The following is an 18,217-nucleotide window of genomic DNA, read 5'->3' as shown; positions in this document are numbered from 1 at the left end:
AAAAATGAAATCCCCACGCTTGTTAGGCAACTGCAAAAGAGCTTTATTCAGGCACAAAGCATGCTTGGAAATCTTGTCAGACTGAGACCCCGGGGAGAATCAGGAGACCCCTGGGCCTCCTTCTAGTCTTGGGCTCCACCTGACCTGCTGGGACAGGCTGAGCAAGTCCCTCTAAGCTCTGTGTGTCTTGTTTTTCCAAGACTAGCATAACCCCTTCCTTTGTTCAGAGGAATAAAGGCAAAATGAAAGACTGATGTGAAACGTGTTCTGCATTGGAAAGGAATAGATTTTTCAGGCTCTCCTGCAATTCTGGATGGTGAAACCACCAAAGCAGGTTAGAATTCTGGACTGGACCTGAGATTCACTGGCACAGGGACCTCCCCCACACTAGACCAACACCATCTCGCCTTAAAGAGATGCTTCACTGAGAGGTTCTGTGATTGCCCAGGGTCAATGCAGTCAACAGGGTGTCAGAGGCAGGATCTGAACCCAGGGCCTCTGGGCTTTGAGACCAGTTCTCTAGTCCTTAAGCATCATCATGCTTCTCTCACCAGAGCTGGCTAAAATCTGCCCATAGCCCTCAATTCTCATCTGCCAGCAGCAGAAAAAGAGGGAATGGTTGAAGGCTCACCTTAAACCCAGCCACTGCTCCAGACTGCAGATCAGACTCAATGTTCCCTGGATCCAGGTAAGCAATGCTCATGAGAAAGCCGGGCCCTGTAAAGGCCCAGAGTTTGCGGAAGCTAAAACAAGAATACTGCACAAGAAACAAGATGTGAGTAGGGCGGCCTGGACTTTGCTCTCAACTCAGCACTGCCAACCCATCATTCCCGAAGGGGCCTCGTGACGCCTAGCGGTCCCCAAATGAAGGGTCCTCACCTGGCCCTCCTCCTCCACTGGCGGCGGCAGTAGCCTTCCCTCTGCCGCCCCATCACTAGACCAAGGCAACCAGATCAAAGCCAACCATCCCCGGAGCTGCTACAGATGGGAAACGGTCTCTCTGGGCCAGAGGCTTAGAAGAGACCGCCACAAGAAGAAGGGAACAAGCAGCTTCTGCTTGAGTCAGGAAAAAGGGGGCCGTAATCCAGCCCCCTTGTGAGGGCCAGGCCGAGGACACGGCGCGGGCACACTGGAAGAGCTTCTATTCGTTCGGATCCCCAAGTCCAAAGGTCAGGACTTCCCTGACCCCCCGAAGGCAGCGTCCCGAGAGCTGGCTGGCAGCCCTTCCTCCACTCAGGGGGTGCCCAAAGGCTTTCCTCTGAGTCCCCTCTACTAACCTCCTCATCAGGAACGGATATCTTCTCACCAAAGTAGGTGTCGAAGGGCTCTTCGCCAGCCTGGGAAGGGGAGCGACTACTGTAGATGGTGTTAACGGCACCCAGGCTGGCCGTGTCCCCATGGTCTCCAGAGCCATCTTCTAAACACACAGGCAAAATGCAGTCAGGTTGGGGGCAAAGCCACAAGTGCTCCCACTCCCACCCCCAAACCAAGGCCCGCTCCATGGTATCGCTGTTAGCAGCTGCAAAGAGAACCCTAAAAGATCCGGAGCCCGAGAACTCCAGACTGAGCTTTCCTGTGTCCTGCCGGTTTGCTATGATGCACTGTGGATGGCTTTTGCTCCCAGACGCTCCATCGGAGCCACCTCACCCCCAGCAGAAACTGCCCACATTGAAAGAAATAAAACCAGCCAGGAAAGCGCCAGGACTTGAGGAGGAGACACCCCTCTCAAGGGCTTCCCAGAAACAAAATGGAAACCATCGCACAGAACTCTGGACACGCAGGGCAAAATGCAGAAAGTCAATGAGCACAGAAGCTCCTGCTGACCAAGGCTGATCCAAGAGGGAACCAACCCATTCAGCCAGGGAGAGGGAGCAGAGGCAGGCAGCAGCCCCAAAGCTCCCCCAGCTGGGAGTCCGTGATCCCATACAACGTCTGGCTCGTTTTTGCTTGTTAGGGAGGCCGCAGGAGGACAAGAGCTCAGTTAGAGGAGGCCTCGAGTGGCACGATGGACAAAGTGCTGCTGGGTACACTGGGCGAGGAGTCGTGGAAGAACCAAGTGGGGACACTGAAGTCTTCTCAGCCTCAGTTTCCTCAGGGATAAGAACATCTACCTTGCAGGTGAGTGTATAAAAAGCTCTTTGCAAATCTGAAGAGTGCTACATAAGCATTAGCTATTAGTATCATCTTAGAGGAACTCGAAAGCTCAGCAATGGCTGGAAAAACAGTAGTTCCGGATGACTAGAGGACAATTCTATTCTAGAGGATTTCAGAACTGGGTGGCCAGCTCAGCCGAAGGACACAACGAGGAGGAGGCTACAAAGTCCGGCACCCTCTTTACACGCTCACAAAGGTCTCTTAGAGCCCCCAAAGGCTCGCAGTGTTCCACACACAACCCGAGTAACAGGGGAACGACTGCTCTACCCGCCCAAAGGGAGTAGACGAGGTTTTCTATGATAATTTGGTGCCGGAGAAAATCAAAGCTCCCCAGCTCCCCGCAGCATTTCAGCCCCAGAGGAAGCCTGTCACCTCTGAATGGCATGATTACAGTCCATTGTAAGTTGCTACCTCCAAGGAGAAGGAACCTGTGGATGTCAGTCTATTCATAAGAAACAATTCTGGAAGGGGTTAGAGATGACTACTGTTACTGATTTACAGAGCTGGTTAGAACAATCAAGAACACAAAGCTTCCAATTACCAGCAGGCATCTTCTGGTTAGAATTTAATGTCATGGTGGACATCGGTCCTTCCGAGGACTTAGAATAGGATTCTAGAAAGAGGAGAGAAAGACAAGAATAAATTAACAAGCAGAGGAAACAGCACTTCTCAACATCTCATTGTGGCCCCCATCTCCTACTTCATGAGCATGAACACCCTCCCCAAAACAGTTTCTAAAATGACTTCATGTTGTTCATGCTGTCCATGAAGTTGGTTTAAAAGTTCTTTTTGGAGTGTGATCAAAAGACATTTTGGAGTTTCAATTCTGTAAGGGATATTTCTGCTGCCAAGCCTTCATAGCCTGGAGAAACAAAGTAATTAATTATCAAAGAGCAGGTTTATCTTATATTATTGGAGGAGTAGAATCATATAATTGGGATGCTACAAAAAAGGCCCTTTTTTTGAACCCTCACCTTCTGTCCTGGAGTCGATACTATGTATTGGCTCCAAGGCAGAAGAGTGGTGAGGGCTAGGCAATGGGGGTCAGGTGACTTGCCCAGGGTCACACAGCTAGGAAGTATCGGAGGCCATATTTGAACCTAGGACCTCCCATCTCTAGGCCTGGCTCTCAATCCACTGAGCTACCCAGCTGCCCCCCCCCCCCCCACAAAAGGCCTTTTAAATAAAAACCATGCACCATGTATGAAGTATAGGTCTAAAAAGGTTCTTGAGGAGTTTAACTAGCATAGCTGCTACCTTTCCCTAAACCCAACCCTTTCTGTTCTCTAGGGACAGAAAATTCATGTCCCTCTAGCATGTATTTACATTCTTAACATTTACATTCTTAACATTTAAGTCCTTTACACCTCTGTTCTCATTCCTGGAACAACTTTTGTTCAGTGCTATAGGGCCAAGGTGAGCTGCTAAATTTTATGCTCAGTTTGTTCCTCAGGCAATTTTAGTCCCTTCTTTTTCAGGCTAAATAAAAATTTGACTTCTCACAGGTTTTCCTCTTCTACCATGACACTCTTGGTCTTTTAGGGACGGTTTTCTGGTTTCTGATGGCACAGATCTGCCACAAAAAGGATTTTTTCTTAAAATTTTCTCTGATCTCATGACACAGAGCTGGGCTATCATTCCACTTAATATATAATGATGATCCCACTAAGATTTGTCCCTCAAAACATCTCCCATTCTGATGTCACTGAATATATGCACTCCTCAGTTACCTGACCTCAACCCACATGATCTGATCCATCTCTGAATCTGTTAAAATTAACAGTTATCTTCAACTCCAACAATCGCACATATTCAAAACAGAAGCCCAGAACTAGGAAAAAGTTCAAAAAAGAAAAAGGGGCTCTAAGCCTAAAGAAATGGATAAAGTTCAAACACTTTATTCACCTTTATGAATAAATACTTCAGGCCCTCACTCAATATATATATTTTTATTATAAAACAGTTCTAATAAACTTCCCAATTGTTTCTAAACTTAAGGCAGATGAGAAACAGCAGAAAGTATGGGTGATATAAAGCAGATAAAGAAATGAGTGAATACATAAATATATTCTTTTAAAAGGAAATTATATATTTTTTAAAGTACAGATTTTAATTTTTTTCATACATATAATACATAACATAATAATTTGTATGTTATAAATAGGTAATACATAATAAATGCTTATCTAAGGAAAACAAATTCTCACATTAGTTATGTTCAAAAGTATATACCTTTTGTTCTTCCACTTCTACCTCCTCTCCAAGAAGGCAGGTAATACTGTATCTATGTATGTGTGTGTGTACACACACACACACACACACATTTTAAACCCATACCTTTCATCTTATAATCAATACTGTGTACTGAATCCAAGACATAAGAGTAATAAGGGCTAGGCAATTAGGGTTAAGTGACTTGCCCAGGGTGGCACAACTGGGAAATGTCTGAGGCCAAATTGTAATACATTAAAAGGATGTGTATTCAAAGTCATTAAAAAACAACAATTTGAATACTAAAGCTGGAAAACTTTTCAGAATAACTCTTTCCAGAATAACTCATGTACCAGTAATAGCAGAGACTATTATAAACTAGAAAGCAAAAACAGCCTCTGGAAAAGCCCAATAGCTTAGCAATAAAATCATTTGTACCAGAATGGAAGAGAATACAAAGAAACTGGTATTCTTTCTTTCTTCAGCCTCAAGGCTGCATATCTATTGCCCTACAAAATTCAAAGAGAAAAGAGGGGGCAGCTAGGTGCCTCAGTGTATTGATTCTAAGACAGAAGGTTTTTAAATTTTCTTGATTTAAGTAAAAAAAAAATTCCAACTCTACAATATAATTAATCTTTTGGCCCCAGGGGAAAGAAAGTAGTTAACTAGTTAGGGATAGTATCTAAATCTCCATTAACTTTGGTAACTTAGAAGGAAATAGTAACTCAGTAGGGCTGGGTTTTGTTCAGTGAGAACAAAGCCAGGAATTCATTTCCTTGCCTTAGAGAAATGCATGAGATAACAGCCAGAAACTAACATACAGCTACATTTCCAAGAAAAAGAGTTACAAATTCTCTCCCTCAGTCCTTCCCCTACCCACTGAGAAAGCAATACACAATATAAAATTATGCAAAACAACTTTCATTTTTGCCATATTACAAAAAAAGAAAAAGGTTACTATGTATAATTTTCTACTGGTCTTCCCTTTGCATCAATCAGTTCATAAAAGTTATCCTGAGTTTTTCTGAAACCACCCCCTTTGACATTTCTCAATTTTATTTCCTTAGGATATCACTGTTTATGTCTAAATTCTATACCCATTTTGATCTTATCTTGGTTTACAGTGTGAGGTCTATACCTAGTTTCTGCCATACTACTTTCCAGTTTTCCCTGCAATTTTTATAAAAATAGTAAGTTCTTGCCCCAAAAGATTTGGATCTTTTTGGTTTACCACTTATGTATTTCTAATCCTCCAATCAGTAGCTCTAACACAATAAGCTTATTGTGACAAGTTTATCCCCTGTTTGTGTCCAAAAGTTAGTAGCTGGCTTGTTCACTCTAGATAAAAAGGAAGTGAGAGGAGGACCATTAAACTTATATTCCCCAAAATTCAAAATGTTTGTTTTGTATCAAAATGAAGGCATCTTCTAGACTAAAATTTAGGTCAGGTCAACTTTCTAATAAAGTTCTATATAATAATCATTGAAGCTCTTAAAACTCTACATGGAAGACATTTGTTGTATTGTTCTATTAAGTTTAACTCAGATATCTACAGATGCCCAAAGACAGTAAATCCATGAGATATAATCTGAAGTTATTATGGAAATTCTATTCTCTCATTTTTACAGTGCTTTTTGTATTAGATATTCTTGATAAATGTTCCTAATAAATTCAAGAACATAAATTATTTAGGAAAAGAGTCCTTGGGGACAGCTGGGTAGCTCAGTGGATTGAGAGCCAGGCCTGGAGATGGAGGTCCTGAGTTCAAATCTGGCCTCAGACACTTCCCAGCTGTGACCCAGAGCAAGTCATTTAACCCCCATTGCCTAGCCCTTACCATTCATCTGCCTTGGAGCCAATACACAGTACTGATTCTAATGGGGAAGGGTTAAAAAAAAAAAGGTCCTTATTTGACAAAAAAATTTCTAGGAAAACTAGATAGGAATTTGGCAAAAAATGCATTTAAGCCAGTATCTTATACCCTTTAAGTTCCGAAAAGTACACTCAATTGAAATATGAAAGGTATATGTGAATACCAAGAAGAAAAGGAAAGAAAGGGAGGGGGGAGAGGGAAAGAAAAGAAAACAGTACGAGGAAATACAGCAAGGTCCTTACAAAATACACCAAATTCTGATGTTCTGGGTTAGCACTGGGAGACAGATCTGTGGCCACTGAGGTCAGGAACCCAACATGGAGAAATATAGTGCCCAGGGATTGAAAGAGAAAATTTAGATTGTGCCCTGGTGGGGGAACCTGCACCTGAACGTGGGACTAAAGAATGTTCACAGAACCTGGGTTGTGTATAGAGTAAGGATACAAGCTCAAAAGCAACAGCAGCAAAGCAGCCCTGGATCCTGGAATGGAGGGAGGCCTCAATTCCATCTTCTAGCCCAGGTTGAAGCATGCAAAAGAATAAGCAGAGTACTAATCCCACATCAAAATGAACCTTACGGTTCTGTAACTGCTGGCAAGCCTTCTTTGTTCTGTTGCTCAGACCCAAACCCAGGTCAGGGATTTGGAGAGTTCATACAAGGTTGAGTAGCAATCAGAGATAGATATCCAGCCTGAGCTATCCCTGAACTCTCAAAATCCCAAGAAAGCTGCAAGCAAGTAGCCCATTCCTTCTAGAAATAGGTAGAACCTGGCCCTAACAAAGCCTAAACTGGGGAATTAAGCTAAAAGAATACCCCAAACCAAAATAAAGGCATATAAAAGGGCTGCAGTAGACAGTATGCAGGGCCTGGAGTCAGGAAGACCTGAATCCAAATCGGACCTCAGACACAGCTGTATAACCCCAGGCAAGTCATTTAACCTTTCTAGGATCTCAGTTTCTAAAATGGGAATAATAATAGCACCTACCTCAGAGTTGTTGTGTCAATTGATAATATTTGTAAAGCTCTTAACTTAGCACATTGCCTGACAAATAGTAAATGCTTAATAAATGTTTATTCTCTTCCATTCTCCTCCTCCCCCAAAAAAAATCCTAGGACTGCTCAAAACAAACCCAGACAAAGAAAGAATCTATAAACAAAGCTTCAGAGAAAAGTGCATCTGTCCAAATTTGACTAACGTTCCAGGGAGAGAAAGAATTTTTAAAATTCTGTAAAAGACTAACATTTTTTAAATAAATGAGAGCACTAGAGGAAAATAAAATTTAAGAGCTCTGGAAGGAGGCACCTGGGTGGCTCAGTGGACTGAGAGCCAAGTCTGGAGACTGGAGGCCCTAGGTTCAAATTTGACTTCAGATACTTCCCAACTGTGTGACCCTGGGCAAGTCACTTAACCCCCATTGCCTAGTTCTTACCTATAGACAGTATGGATTCTAAGACAGAAAGCAAGGATTTTAAACAAAGAGCTATGGAAGAAAGAATAGGAAAGGGAATTAAGGTTAGAACAGGTACAAAATGCTATCTGAAAATTAGAATAGACCACATAGAAGATGAGACAAGAAATACTAAAATAAAAACCAAAATAATGAAAAAAGTATCTAAAATTTAAGGTATCTTATAGTAAAAATAAGTGATCTATAACACAGATTAAGGAGAAAAAAACTGTCACCTAAAAATCACCCAAGAGTTTAGACATCATGTTTAAAGAAATTATAAAAGAAAACTACCCAGCTCTCCTAGCACCAGCGGGTGGAACAGAGAAAGAATCCACTTGTCATTGGTATATCAGTCAAAATCTAGAACTTCCAGGACAAAGAAAAAAAAATTGCAAGCAACCAGAAAAAAAGAATTCAAGTTCCAAGAAGAGTCACAGTCAGGATCAGAAAAATTAGCAGCCACCACTATAAAGGAGTGGAGGATATATGGTATTCCAGAAAGTTAACTATGGGCTTATAGCCAAGAAACTTATTCAGTAAAAAGGACTGTAATCCTACTGGGGAAAAAAACAGATTTTTAATGAAATAGAGCCTCTTTCGCATTAATGAAAAGATCAGATTTCTATAGACACTGAAGAACAAAAATAAAGGTCAAGACATAAATAGGTAAAGATAATCACAAGAAACTAAAAAAGTAGACACCTATTCAAACAAGGAAGAAGAGCTGAAACTTGATTCAACTGAACAAAAGAGGAAAAAATGTGTAAACTAAGCAATAGAAATATATTTCATTCACTAGGGAAATAGGAGGGCAAGGGAAAAAATGTGAAGTACTCAAACAAGTACAAAGCTTGACTATCATGCTGGCTCCCTATCTCTGAAAAAAAAAAAAATCAGAGGAGAGGGAAAGGAGACCAGATAATTTTCCCTTAGGCTAAGCCTCCACGTGGCTGGAAGTTTGAGGAAGAACAGACTAAGGGAGGTATTAATCTTGAGCAACACAACTCTTTAAAGTACAAAAAGAATTGGAAATGGTTGAACAAATTCAAGGTGTGTAATTATAGAATACTAGTGCTAAAAGAAATGACAGTTTCAGAGAAAACTGGAAAAACCTCTACCAACTGATGCCAAGTGAATAATATACTAACAGTATTGCAAAGTCAAGCAACTGTGAATGTCTTAGAAATTTTGACCAACACAATGATTAACCAGACTCCTAAAACCTAATAATGGAACCTGCTTAGAGTGCTGAAAAAACGAGACTGACCAATGTGGCCACTTATTGTTTGACTATACATGTTTGTAACAGGAATTTTGTTTTTCTTTACTTCTCATTGAAGAACGGGAAAGGGTAGAAGGGTTTTTGGTCATTGGAAAAATAAAATTTTCATTTTTAAAAATTGAAAGATCTTTTGGAGCAGTTAGGTAGCGTTGTGTTTAGAGAACCAGGCCTGGAGTCTGGAGAACCTGAGTTCAAATAATCTGGCCTCAGGTAAACCCTAATTACCTAGATTTTGCTGATCTTCTGGTCTTTGAATTGAAACTAAGGGAAGGTAAGGGTTTTAAAAATAAATGGAAATATCTTTTACAATTAGCTAGAATTCTTAACAAGGGACAACAGAAAATAAGAAAATAAAAAACAATGTAACTTGAAAGAGGGAAGCTACTTACAGAGGAAAAAATCTTTATAATCAAATAACTCACATGGATCAATTAAGTAAGCTATATAGTGAATTAACAAGAGCCATCCCCCAACAGATAAGTAGTTGAAGGATGTGAACAAATAGTTTTTTTTTTTAAAATGTTAACAATGATCATAAGACTACTTTATAACACTAATAAGAGAAATTAATAACAGTTCTAAGGTAGTGACTTCACATGCAAAAAGCCAGAGATGACAAACCAAAGGGCTTGTAGCAAGATCAAATAGCCTGAATTGGATACAGGGGGCCATCCTTTGAATTGGATCAGGCATTCTGAAAAACAATTTGGAACTAAGCTTGTGTAAAAAAAGCATGACTTTACCCACAAAGAGAATCAGAAAGGTTCCATCAACACCAAAACATTCATAAGGCACTTTCTGTGTGTCTAGAGAACTGGAAATAAAGTAGTTTCTACACACATAGCACATGAATGTGTCATAAACCACCCTGACTATGAAAGATAAAGGGAAACAGGGGAAGGAATATTTGAATTTATCAGTTCTTCCCCTACTCTTCAGACTCCTTGCAGGACTGTCTTTGCCTTTCCTTGTACCTCCAGTACCTGGTACAGACCATGGAACAGTGTGTGCTTAAAAAGAGCATTTTAAAATTTATTTGGAATAAAGTAAGTAGAAATAAGAAAATTGTGCAAACTTGAAAGAGAAAAATTTAATATGCAACATGTGTAATTATAACGACTAAATGTGTCCCCTGAGAAAAATGGAAAAAAATGTACCTTTTTCTTCATTGCTGAGATAAAGTTCTAGTATAGAATACGGCACAGCTGCAATAAGTCTCTCATTTGACAGAGGAAACTCATGCTGTTGGAGGTGAAGTGACTTGCCCAAGGCCATATAGGCACTTACAAATCAGTGGCAGGATCTGAGCCCAGGCTTTCAGACATCAAGGTCAACTCTGTCATTTGGAACCACTTTTGGAACCACTTTTTTTAACCCTCTGAATGGTTTCTTTTTTCTTTTTAAATGATTATTACAATGAGATCCTGGGCAGGGAAAGGGGGGGTGGGGGGGGTGGAGTATGTTCAGAAAGAAATGATATAAAAACAAATCTTAAAGAAAGAGGGCTTGAGAAAAGGAGATTAGAGAGAGAGATGTTCCTTGAACTGTTCAACTAAATTCCAAGAACTTTTCATTTACTCCCCCCACCCAAAAACTGGCTTCTGTATCTGACTGCACAACATGGTTGTGGGTGTGAGTGAAACCTATTTCTTTTATCTAGAGTGCAGAAGAAATGCATCCTTGAGCACACCCAGGAGTCTCATTGCACTCACACAGCTTGTGAAAACTGAGGAAATTTTAGGATAGATTAAGAATTCCACTATCCCTGCTTTGTAACCTTCTTAATAAAACTTACCATAAAAACAATAGCATTTTGTACACCATAAACCATTAGATAAATGTGTGATTGTTTTCCAGAGGGCAATTTTGCAATGTCTAAAATGTAGCCAATAATTTATAATTTAAAACAAAGATAGACAAAGAATTGGAAACAAAGTAGATGTCATAGACTGGGGAATAATAACTAAACAAATTATGGTACATGAAGGTAGCAGAATATTCTGAGTGGTAAGAAGTAGTATAATAAACAGAAGCACAAAAATGTTCATGAGCTGATATAAAGTGAGGCTGGCAGAATCATGAAAATGATGCAGAGTGAAGTAATTAGAACCAGGGAAATATACAAAATAACAACAATGTAAATGGAAAACTTGTGCTCTGAATCTTTTTAAATGGGAAATTTAAATGGGAAGAAATTAATTTCATAAGAAATCATGGTTTTTATAAAGTATATATTAAATGAAGCATGAAAAACTCCATAAATGTGATTTATGGTTTAAGTTAATATTTGAACTGGTTTAAAATATTCTACTTACCACAAATATTAAATAATGATTGTATTTACTTTCTTAGAATTCAGAAAGGATTAAAGGGGTTAATTTGGATGGCTCCTGTCTAATTCAAAAGTTGCCCAGAAATCTAAACTATTATCTTTCTTTTTCTGAAAAGAAATGTTTCAAGCAGACATTCAAAATCATTTCAAAACACCTTAGACCTTACTTAGAGCTATGTTCAAATTTAGGCCCGTTCTTTTTAAATTTAGAGATTGTGGCTTAGTTCTGATCTTGTTCATCTTAAAGATGTTCTTTTCTTATTGAGCTCTCCTGAAACCTCAAAAGAAAAAAGAAAAAAATTAAAGGCAGCATGAAGAGGACACCTTAGTCTTAGTGCTCATTTGGGGCTCGAGGATAAAGCATAGATCAGCTGCCTATCAGGACAGAAAGTTCAGAGACCTTTTAGGAAGACCGAGGTGACATGTCTGTTGTCATGTAATTTATCAAATGAGCCCATGATAGCTTTTAAGAAGTAAGGCACAGAGCCAGGCCTAGAGGCGGGAGGTCCTAGGTTCAAAAAAGGCACAGATCTATGCCAGGGACATGACAGGATTTCACAATACAAATTCATCTGGCCTTGAAGAACACTGTGCTTTCTGCATTCCTCTTTTAAAATGTTATTTATAAGACAGAAATAGATCCTATTTCTTCATAAGCCATTAGCATTTACTGAAGTGTTTTTCACAAAGTACCTAGCCTCAAGGAACTTAAAGGAATCCTAAAGTTGAGCATAACACTTTCAGAAAAACTTTAGGAGGCCTAATGGTGATCATTACTGGCTTTCTATGCTCTATATTGTTAAATAGGAATACTTAAAGTTTTTTATTAGGACTAATTATTACTTTCTTTATTCTGCAAAGGATCTATAAAAGCCTCAAAGTTAGACTAAGATTTTCCAAAACTCAGTTGACTACTTGCAAAAGCTGCTAGAAAAGCCACATGAAATGTCATTACAAAGTCTGTTAAATCCTGAAAGTGTTCTCTTTCCCTCTTGCTCAATAAGTCTTGATATAAAATAATAGCTCAACAAAATCAGAGGTTCCAGACCCATCTTACTTGAGGGGGTAGAAAGAACCCCTACTTAAAGCCAAGAATCAGTCTGAAAATGATCCAAAGCAAGAGCATTGCTTATTAAATGGGCAATACTGGCATTTCCCAGACCCACGGTTGCACAAACACACCCTGTCCACAGGTACTTGCAGTCCCTCCCACAGCAACTGAAGCGAAACATCAGCCCACTCTCTCCCACACTTGGTCATTAGGATACAAGTAATGCCAGTTTCTTTAGGTTTGCTAACTTGAGCTGTACTGAGTGGCCCTACCCTCTTGTGTTACTAGCCTGGCAGGTAAACACAACCTCCTTCCAATAGTTGGGCCAGCTTCTCCCCTGAATCAGATTTCTACCCATCTGAGTCTTGACAAGGAAACTGACCCAGGGACAGTGCAGGCAGGAATAAAGGGGTGGGTGACAAGAGCAGCTGACAACAAATCCTGCTCAGTGTCAAAGATTCCAGCAGAAGGGGGAGAAGTAGAGGAAAGAAAGGGCCAGCCCAGTGAAAAGGTAGTGGGGATCACTTGCCAACTAAGGAGCCTTCACATTAAGAGGCCCCACCACCCATCAAGAACTCTGCACACATTCTGTTGGACATTCCAATCCTTGACCACATCTCAAACCCTCCAGACACCTCCCTTTTCCAGTGCTATAGTCAGTCTTATTGTCTAAAGCCCAGGCTTTGTTCATCCCAGCTCTCACAGTATGCATTTCCTCTTGTACTTCCATTCCAACCAGAACCATTTTCCTCCTTGAGAACAGCCTGCTTTGCTGAACTCTTTGCAAAGAGGCTGCAAATCCAAATTTCAGGGCCTTCATCTAGGTCTCAATCGATTCAGTGGTGCCCCCAGTTGCAGGGAAACCAGAATTCCTCGGACTACCAGTATGTACTAGTTGGACCAGATGTTCATAACCTGGAGTTAAGGCCGATACAAGGTCAGTGGATAGATTTCTTGGGCCCAAGAACATAGATACAGGGAAAATTATATCTTTATTTCATTATAATTGGTTTCCCCCTTATTCCTATAGATCTTATTTTGTACTTAAAAATCCATTCAGTAGAGGTCCACACTGCCAAAGGCAAAAATGCTGGCCCTAAACCCAATTGCTCCCTTGGCTTCAAAAATAAGTTGACCTCATCAACTCACCCACCAAAATGAGTTTATCCTGATCAAATACAAGTAACAAAAATAAAAATAGCTAACATTTATGTAGCACCACGTGACAGTCACTGTTCTAAGTACTTTACAACACTATCTCATTTGTGTCCATTTTACAGATGAGGACACTGAAGCAGAGGTTAAGGGATTTGTCCAAGTGCCTGAGATCCCATTTGAACTCAGGTAGTTCTTCCAGACTCCAGACCTTTCACCACTACCCAAGAGATTTATGTTCAAACTGACTGTCAAATTTAGCTTATGTGAATCAATGGAAGCTTATAAAGGAGAGGTCCAAGGCTTACACTATGAGGAGTATGCCTGTCCACTGTTTTCCAACAGCCTTTATCAAACTATAAAGGCAACCTTCAAATTCATTTTCCTCCTCACACCAAATGAACTCTATCCTTTAAGATCCTACCCTTTTTCTTCCCCCACATATTTCAGGGAGACACTGCTCTCTAATTTTATCCTGCCATCAGCTGACTTTTAGTCATAAGAAAGCCTTAATTTGTCTGCCTTCTCCCAGGGTTAAGCCACTGCATCCCACATTAGTGGGTAGATTTCCGTAGAAACAGAGCAGCCCAGTGCTGAAGTAAGCAATGCTTCCTTCTCTGAAAATTCAAAGTTCCTCATTTAGTTCTGTCACTGTTAACACACAAAGAAAGCATTTTTTCCAAAGGAGGAAAAATTAGGAAGAGAACAAACTCTAATCTCCTCCTCTTCTAATCAATGGTCTCACTTCACTAAATCCCAAGTTTGAGGCCCTCTGGTCCTCTGTGTGTCTACCAGCTGTGTTGCCCTGAACTCAGCTCCAAACTTCAGTTTCCCTACCTGGTGTGGAAGAACAGGAGACTTGAAGAAGAAAGAAGAAACTGAAGAAACTTGGGTTCAGATGCCACTTCTGACACTGTTTCTTCCTTAGTAAATGAGTCTGGTGAGAAATGCTGAAAGGCCTTATCTATCTCCCCACACTGCTTGTGGGGATCAAGGGAGATAATAGATACAAAGCAATTTACACCCCTGAATGGTATATAAATGAGTTATTTCTACTACAACAGTTATTAACACAGAAATGCTACTACCTGCCCTATGGATTGCTGTGAAAATCAGGTCATACCAGTCAACAGGTAACCTTATTTCTACCCCATCCACTGACTTCCCATGACTGTCAATTCTCTTTGGGCCTCCCTATCAGCACATCCAAAGGCTTCTCTCTACTGCAATTTCTCCAGTCTTCCCCAACAGGGTCTAAGAAATGTTGTCAGACTGCTCTGGGAAATCCCCTCTTCAACTCCCTGCACTAGTTCCTGGAACCCAGGAGGGGAGAGTCTGCAATCCTAGCCATTCTTGCTAAGTTCACAATTGCCCAAGTGTATGTACAGCTGCACCAAGTGCAGATGCCAGCTAACAAACTGACTCACAGCCCAAGAAGGGCTTTATGCAGAGGATAGGACCCTAGTGAGGGTACAGGCTGCCACAGCTCAGACCTACAGAAATTAGATCAAGGGGATGGTAAACCAAGGGAAAGGAAACAGCCAGGAAAATGTTAGATCTCCTGGATTTAAAGGAAAGGGCAGAATTCCTCAGCTGTGGGGGAGGAGGAGCCTGTCTGCAAAAAAAGTCATTAACCTGCTGCTCTCCCCAAAGCCAAACCTTTGGCCCAACCAAGACAAGACCTTGTGCAGGAAAGTGACTTGGGAGTCTCTTCCTCTTAGTTCACTTTTAGCAGGAATTCCCCGCCCCCCAAGTCTTCCCAGCCTCCACCTGAAGACCTCCAGGGACAAGGAAACAGCCATTCCCCTGGGGCCCGAGCAATTCCTGGAGTTACTAGTTTTTCCTTTTCTTGGGTATAACTGTCCTTCCTTTAAACTTCTACAGTTCCCTCCTGGGTCTGCCCTTGGCCCAAATAAAACTCCTCTCCCCCTGAACTCTGTTAGCCCTGGTACAAATCGATAACTTTTCACACAAATCTTCTTGAAAAAAGAAAAACAAGACTTTCCTGCCTTCCATCTTCCCAGCATTCCCATTTTACAGACAGGGATGCCATCTTTGCCAGGAAAACCCATGGTCCCAAGACTGACAGGACTGAAATGGCTGGACAGAAGGACGGCAGCCCCTGCCTCCCCAGCTGTCAGGAAGATAAAAAGATACCTCTTTGCAAGGCGTCCTGCTGCTCACAAAGCGCTATCTGAATGATGGCTGATAGTATTATTTAATACTTTACCTTCGGTCTCTGACTCAATACTCTTATTGTTTCTAAGGCATAATAGTGGTACGGGCTAGGCAATGGGGGGAGGGGGTCACAGCAAGAAAGTGTCGGAGGTCATTTTTGAACCCAGGACCTCCCTCTGTCCACTGAACCACCCCGATGCCCGCTAGTACTATAAAGATTACGTTTCCGGGGAAAACAATCCATTTTAAAGAGGCCCAGCGAAGTCTCGTCCAAGAAGACGCGAGCGCTGCGCACCGCCTCCGGATGAATCGGGTTCCCAAGCTTGCGGAGCTCGCAGGGACCCAGGAGCCCGGAGACTCTGCCCAGGGCCGAGAGTCTGGGCAGGCCACACCTGACTGCGGGTCATGGGATACAATGGGGGAAGGGAGGGAAAGAGAAAACCGAGCGGCGATAACCCCTCCTCACCTTTGGCGCCCTGCCCCCCCCAACCCAGATAGGAAACTCTGGACCCCTCTGCCCCGCCACCTCCTCACGAGTCGCGCTCGTAGTAAAGTGTTACGTTGGCTGACCTCTGACCTCGCGGCGGCCCCAGAGCTCATCTGCGGCACTGCACCCTCGAAATAGGTTTTCCCAGGCCCGGTATCTCCATTACACCCGGCGCGCTCCTAACAGGGAAAACCCTCCCTCCCACCGCCAGCCCAGTCACGTCGAGCCTCGGTGCAATTGGGTGGCTAGGCCACGACTGCGCTCTCTCATTGGTCGGATCTCCGGCTGTGCCGCGTGGCGAAGCGAAAGAGAGCAACGCCTGCCGCCTCCGCAGCAGCGCCCCCCTGTGTTCGGAGGAGAGAGTCACAGGCGGAGTGCTGCCCTGCTTCAGGAGCCGGCAATGCTGCTCCATGCCCAATTACTCCAAGCATCCTCGGAGGATAGATGCAAGTTCCCTCCCGAGAGCTGAAGCTGCCTTTCCTAGGACGCGTCCTCCCTTCCCAGCCAAGGCAGGACTTCCATCCGCCGCAGGCACTCCAGCGCACTTTGGGGACTACCGGGACGTCTTCATGGTGTCACCTCTGGCTGCTCCATCCCAAGCAGGGAAAAAGAGCTCCCTGGCCTCCCTCGTCCCCTGTGCTCCACTCTAGAGAGGAACGCACCTGGCCCTTGTCCTCCGGCTCCCCCCTAGAGAGGAACGCACCTGGCCCCTGCCCTCCGGCTCCCCCCGCTGGTCTCCCGCCTCTCGCCCCTACCCCAGGTCCCCTCTCCTGGCTGTTTCCCAAGACTCCATCGACTGCTGACCTCGGTCGGTGTTCGGCTCCTGCTCGGAGAGTGAAAAGCCTTTAGGGAAAGACCGCCTGGTTTCGAGGTCATCTGTTGGGAAGGGGAAAATCCATCCCCTAATGAAATAGTTATTAAAAGACCTTTTTAAAGCGTTATTTCTTGGGGAGAGAAGAACTTAGGGGAAACTACCAAGACGTGCAAGCACACCCCTTCCAGGTAAATCGAACGCCTCCCTTCCCGGGCCATTGCTGCTCGAAATGCCTTACACCACCTGCTCCGAGAGAGATCGGGAGTTAGGAGGAACTTCAAAGGTTAGGGGGGGGAAAGTGCTAAGGCTGGGGAAAAAAAAGGGACAGATCAGAAAAACCCGCACCCAGCATCCAATCTCCCCGAAATTAGCCTCAAGCCTATGTCAACCTCCAAAAGAATTTTCTCTTCTCAAAAGTAAATCGGTTTGGGGAATTTTGCAGCCATCTGTGGAATTCTTGCCCCAACTCTGCTTAAAATAGAAACTTTTTCTTCAGGAATAGCTAACTGAGCTAGAAAGGAGAACCCAGAGTCAACTGGAGATAACCAAGATTTAGTATTTCTCCTCCCCACTCCTCCCTGTTGGGTCTCCGAGTACCGCCGGTCTTCTCCAGGCAGATCTCTGGGGCTTAGCTGCCCGGTTGCTACTTACTTAACTCACAGCTGGGAGCAGTCTCTTTGTTAGCCTGTTTCTTCCCCATGGTGCCGAACTGGTTTGTTCTGTCCCGGAGTGTGTCCCTGCCTCTATATAAGTCCCGAGCCCTCTCCTTAGATAAGATAAAGCCACTCCAAACTCTACCTCTAGGCAGAAAAGAGTAAGATGCGAATTCAAAAGCTGGCACACCCTCCTTGGCTCCCAAACCCAATCAAATTTCATCTTTGACCTGATCCAGAGAAGTAGGCAGATATCATATACCTGTCATCTCTGGATATTAATGAGCTATTAATTCGGTAGAGAAATCTTTGTTCTTAAGTCGTCCTCTGTACTATTTGGTCAGAGTTGAAGTGGGACGTGTATGCCTGTGCGTGGTAGTGAGTGGGGCAAGAGCTAAGGGCTGCTTTCCTTTGGAATCAATGCCATCATCACAGTTGTGGATTAGAAACAGCCCTCCCATTGGGTTGTGGCTGCTCTGTCATTAGCTTTAGGGGCGTCCATTAGATCTCTGTTCCCCAAGAACAGGAGAAAAATTAACCTCAGGTTCTCCACGTTTTCCATTAGACTTGGAGAG

The 18,217-nt window shown here is 42.8% G+C and overlaps 1 protein-coding gene across 4 annotated transcripts in view; it reads right to left on the bottom strand.

Moving 5' to 3' along the window:
- Positions 1-17,764, bottom strand: part of SLC11A2 (solute carrier family 11 member 2) — a 36,300-nt gene extending 18,536 nt beyond the window's left edge. The window contains exons 1-4 of one of the 4 annotated variants that reach the window (XM_007502911.3): positions 17,641-17,764; positions 2,696-2,767; positions 1,278-1,417; positions 632-757 (exon numbers count right to left, since the gene is read on the bottom strand). In XM_007502911.3, coding sequence (XP_007502973.1) covers positions 632-757; positions 1,278-1,417; positions 2,696-2,767; positions 17,641-17,689 — 387 coding nt within the window. In that variant the 5' untranslated portion in view covers positions 17,690-17,764. Of the gene's footprint in view, positions 1-631; positions 758-1,277; positions 1,418-2,695; positions 2,768-15,910; positions 16,098-16,154; positions 16,217-16,258; positions 16,320-17,640 lie in introns of those variants that run through there. The other 3 variants (XM_007502914.3, XM_056798232.1, XM_007502915.3) reach the window with 3 other exon arrangements.
- Positions 17,765-18,217: the final 453 nt, after the last annotated feature.

Source organism: Monodelphis domestica, chromosome 5 (assembly GCF_027887165.1).
Source record: "Monodelphis domestica isolate mMonDom1 chromosome 5, mMonDom1.pri, whole genome shotgun sequence".
Classification (NCBI taxonomy): domain Eukaryota; kingdom Metazoa; phylum Chordata; class Mammalia; order Didelphimorphia; family Didelphidae; genus Monodelphis; species Monodelphis domestica.
Note: the sequence above shows the minus strand (reverse complement) of the source record. Positions and strands in the feature narration are given on the sequence as shown.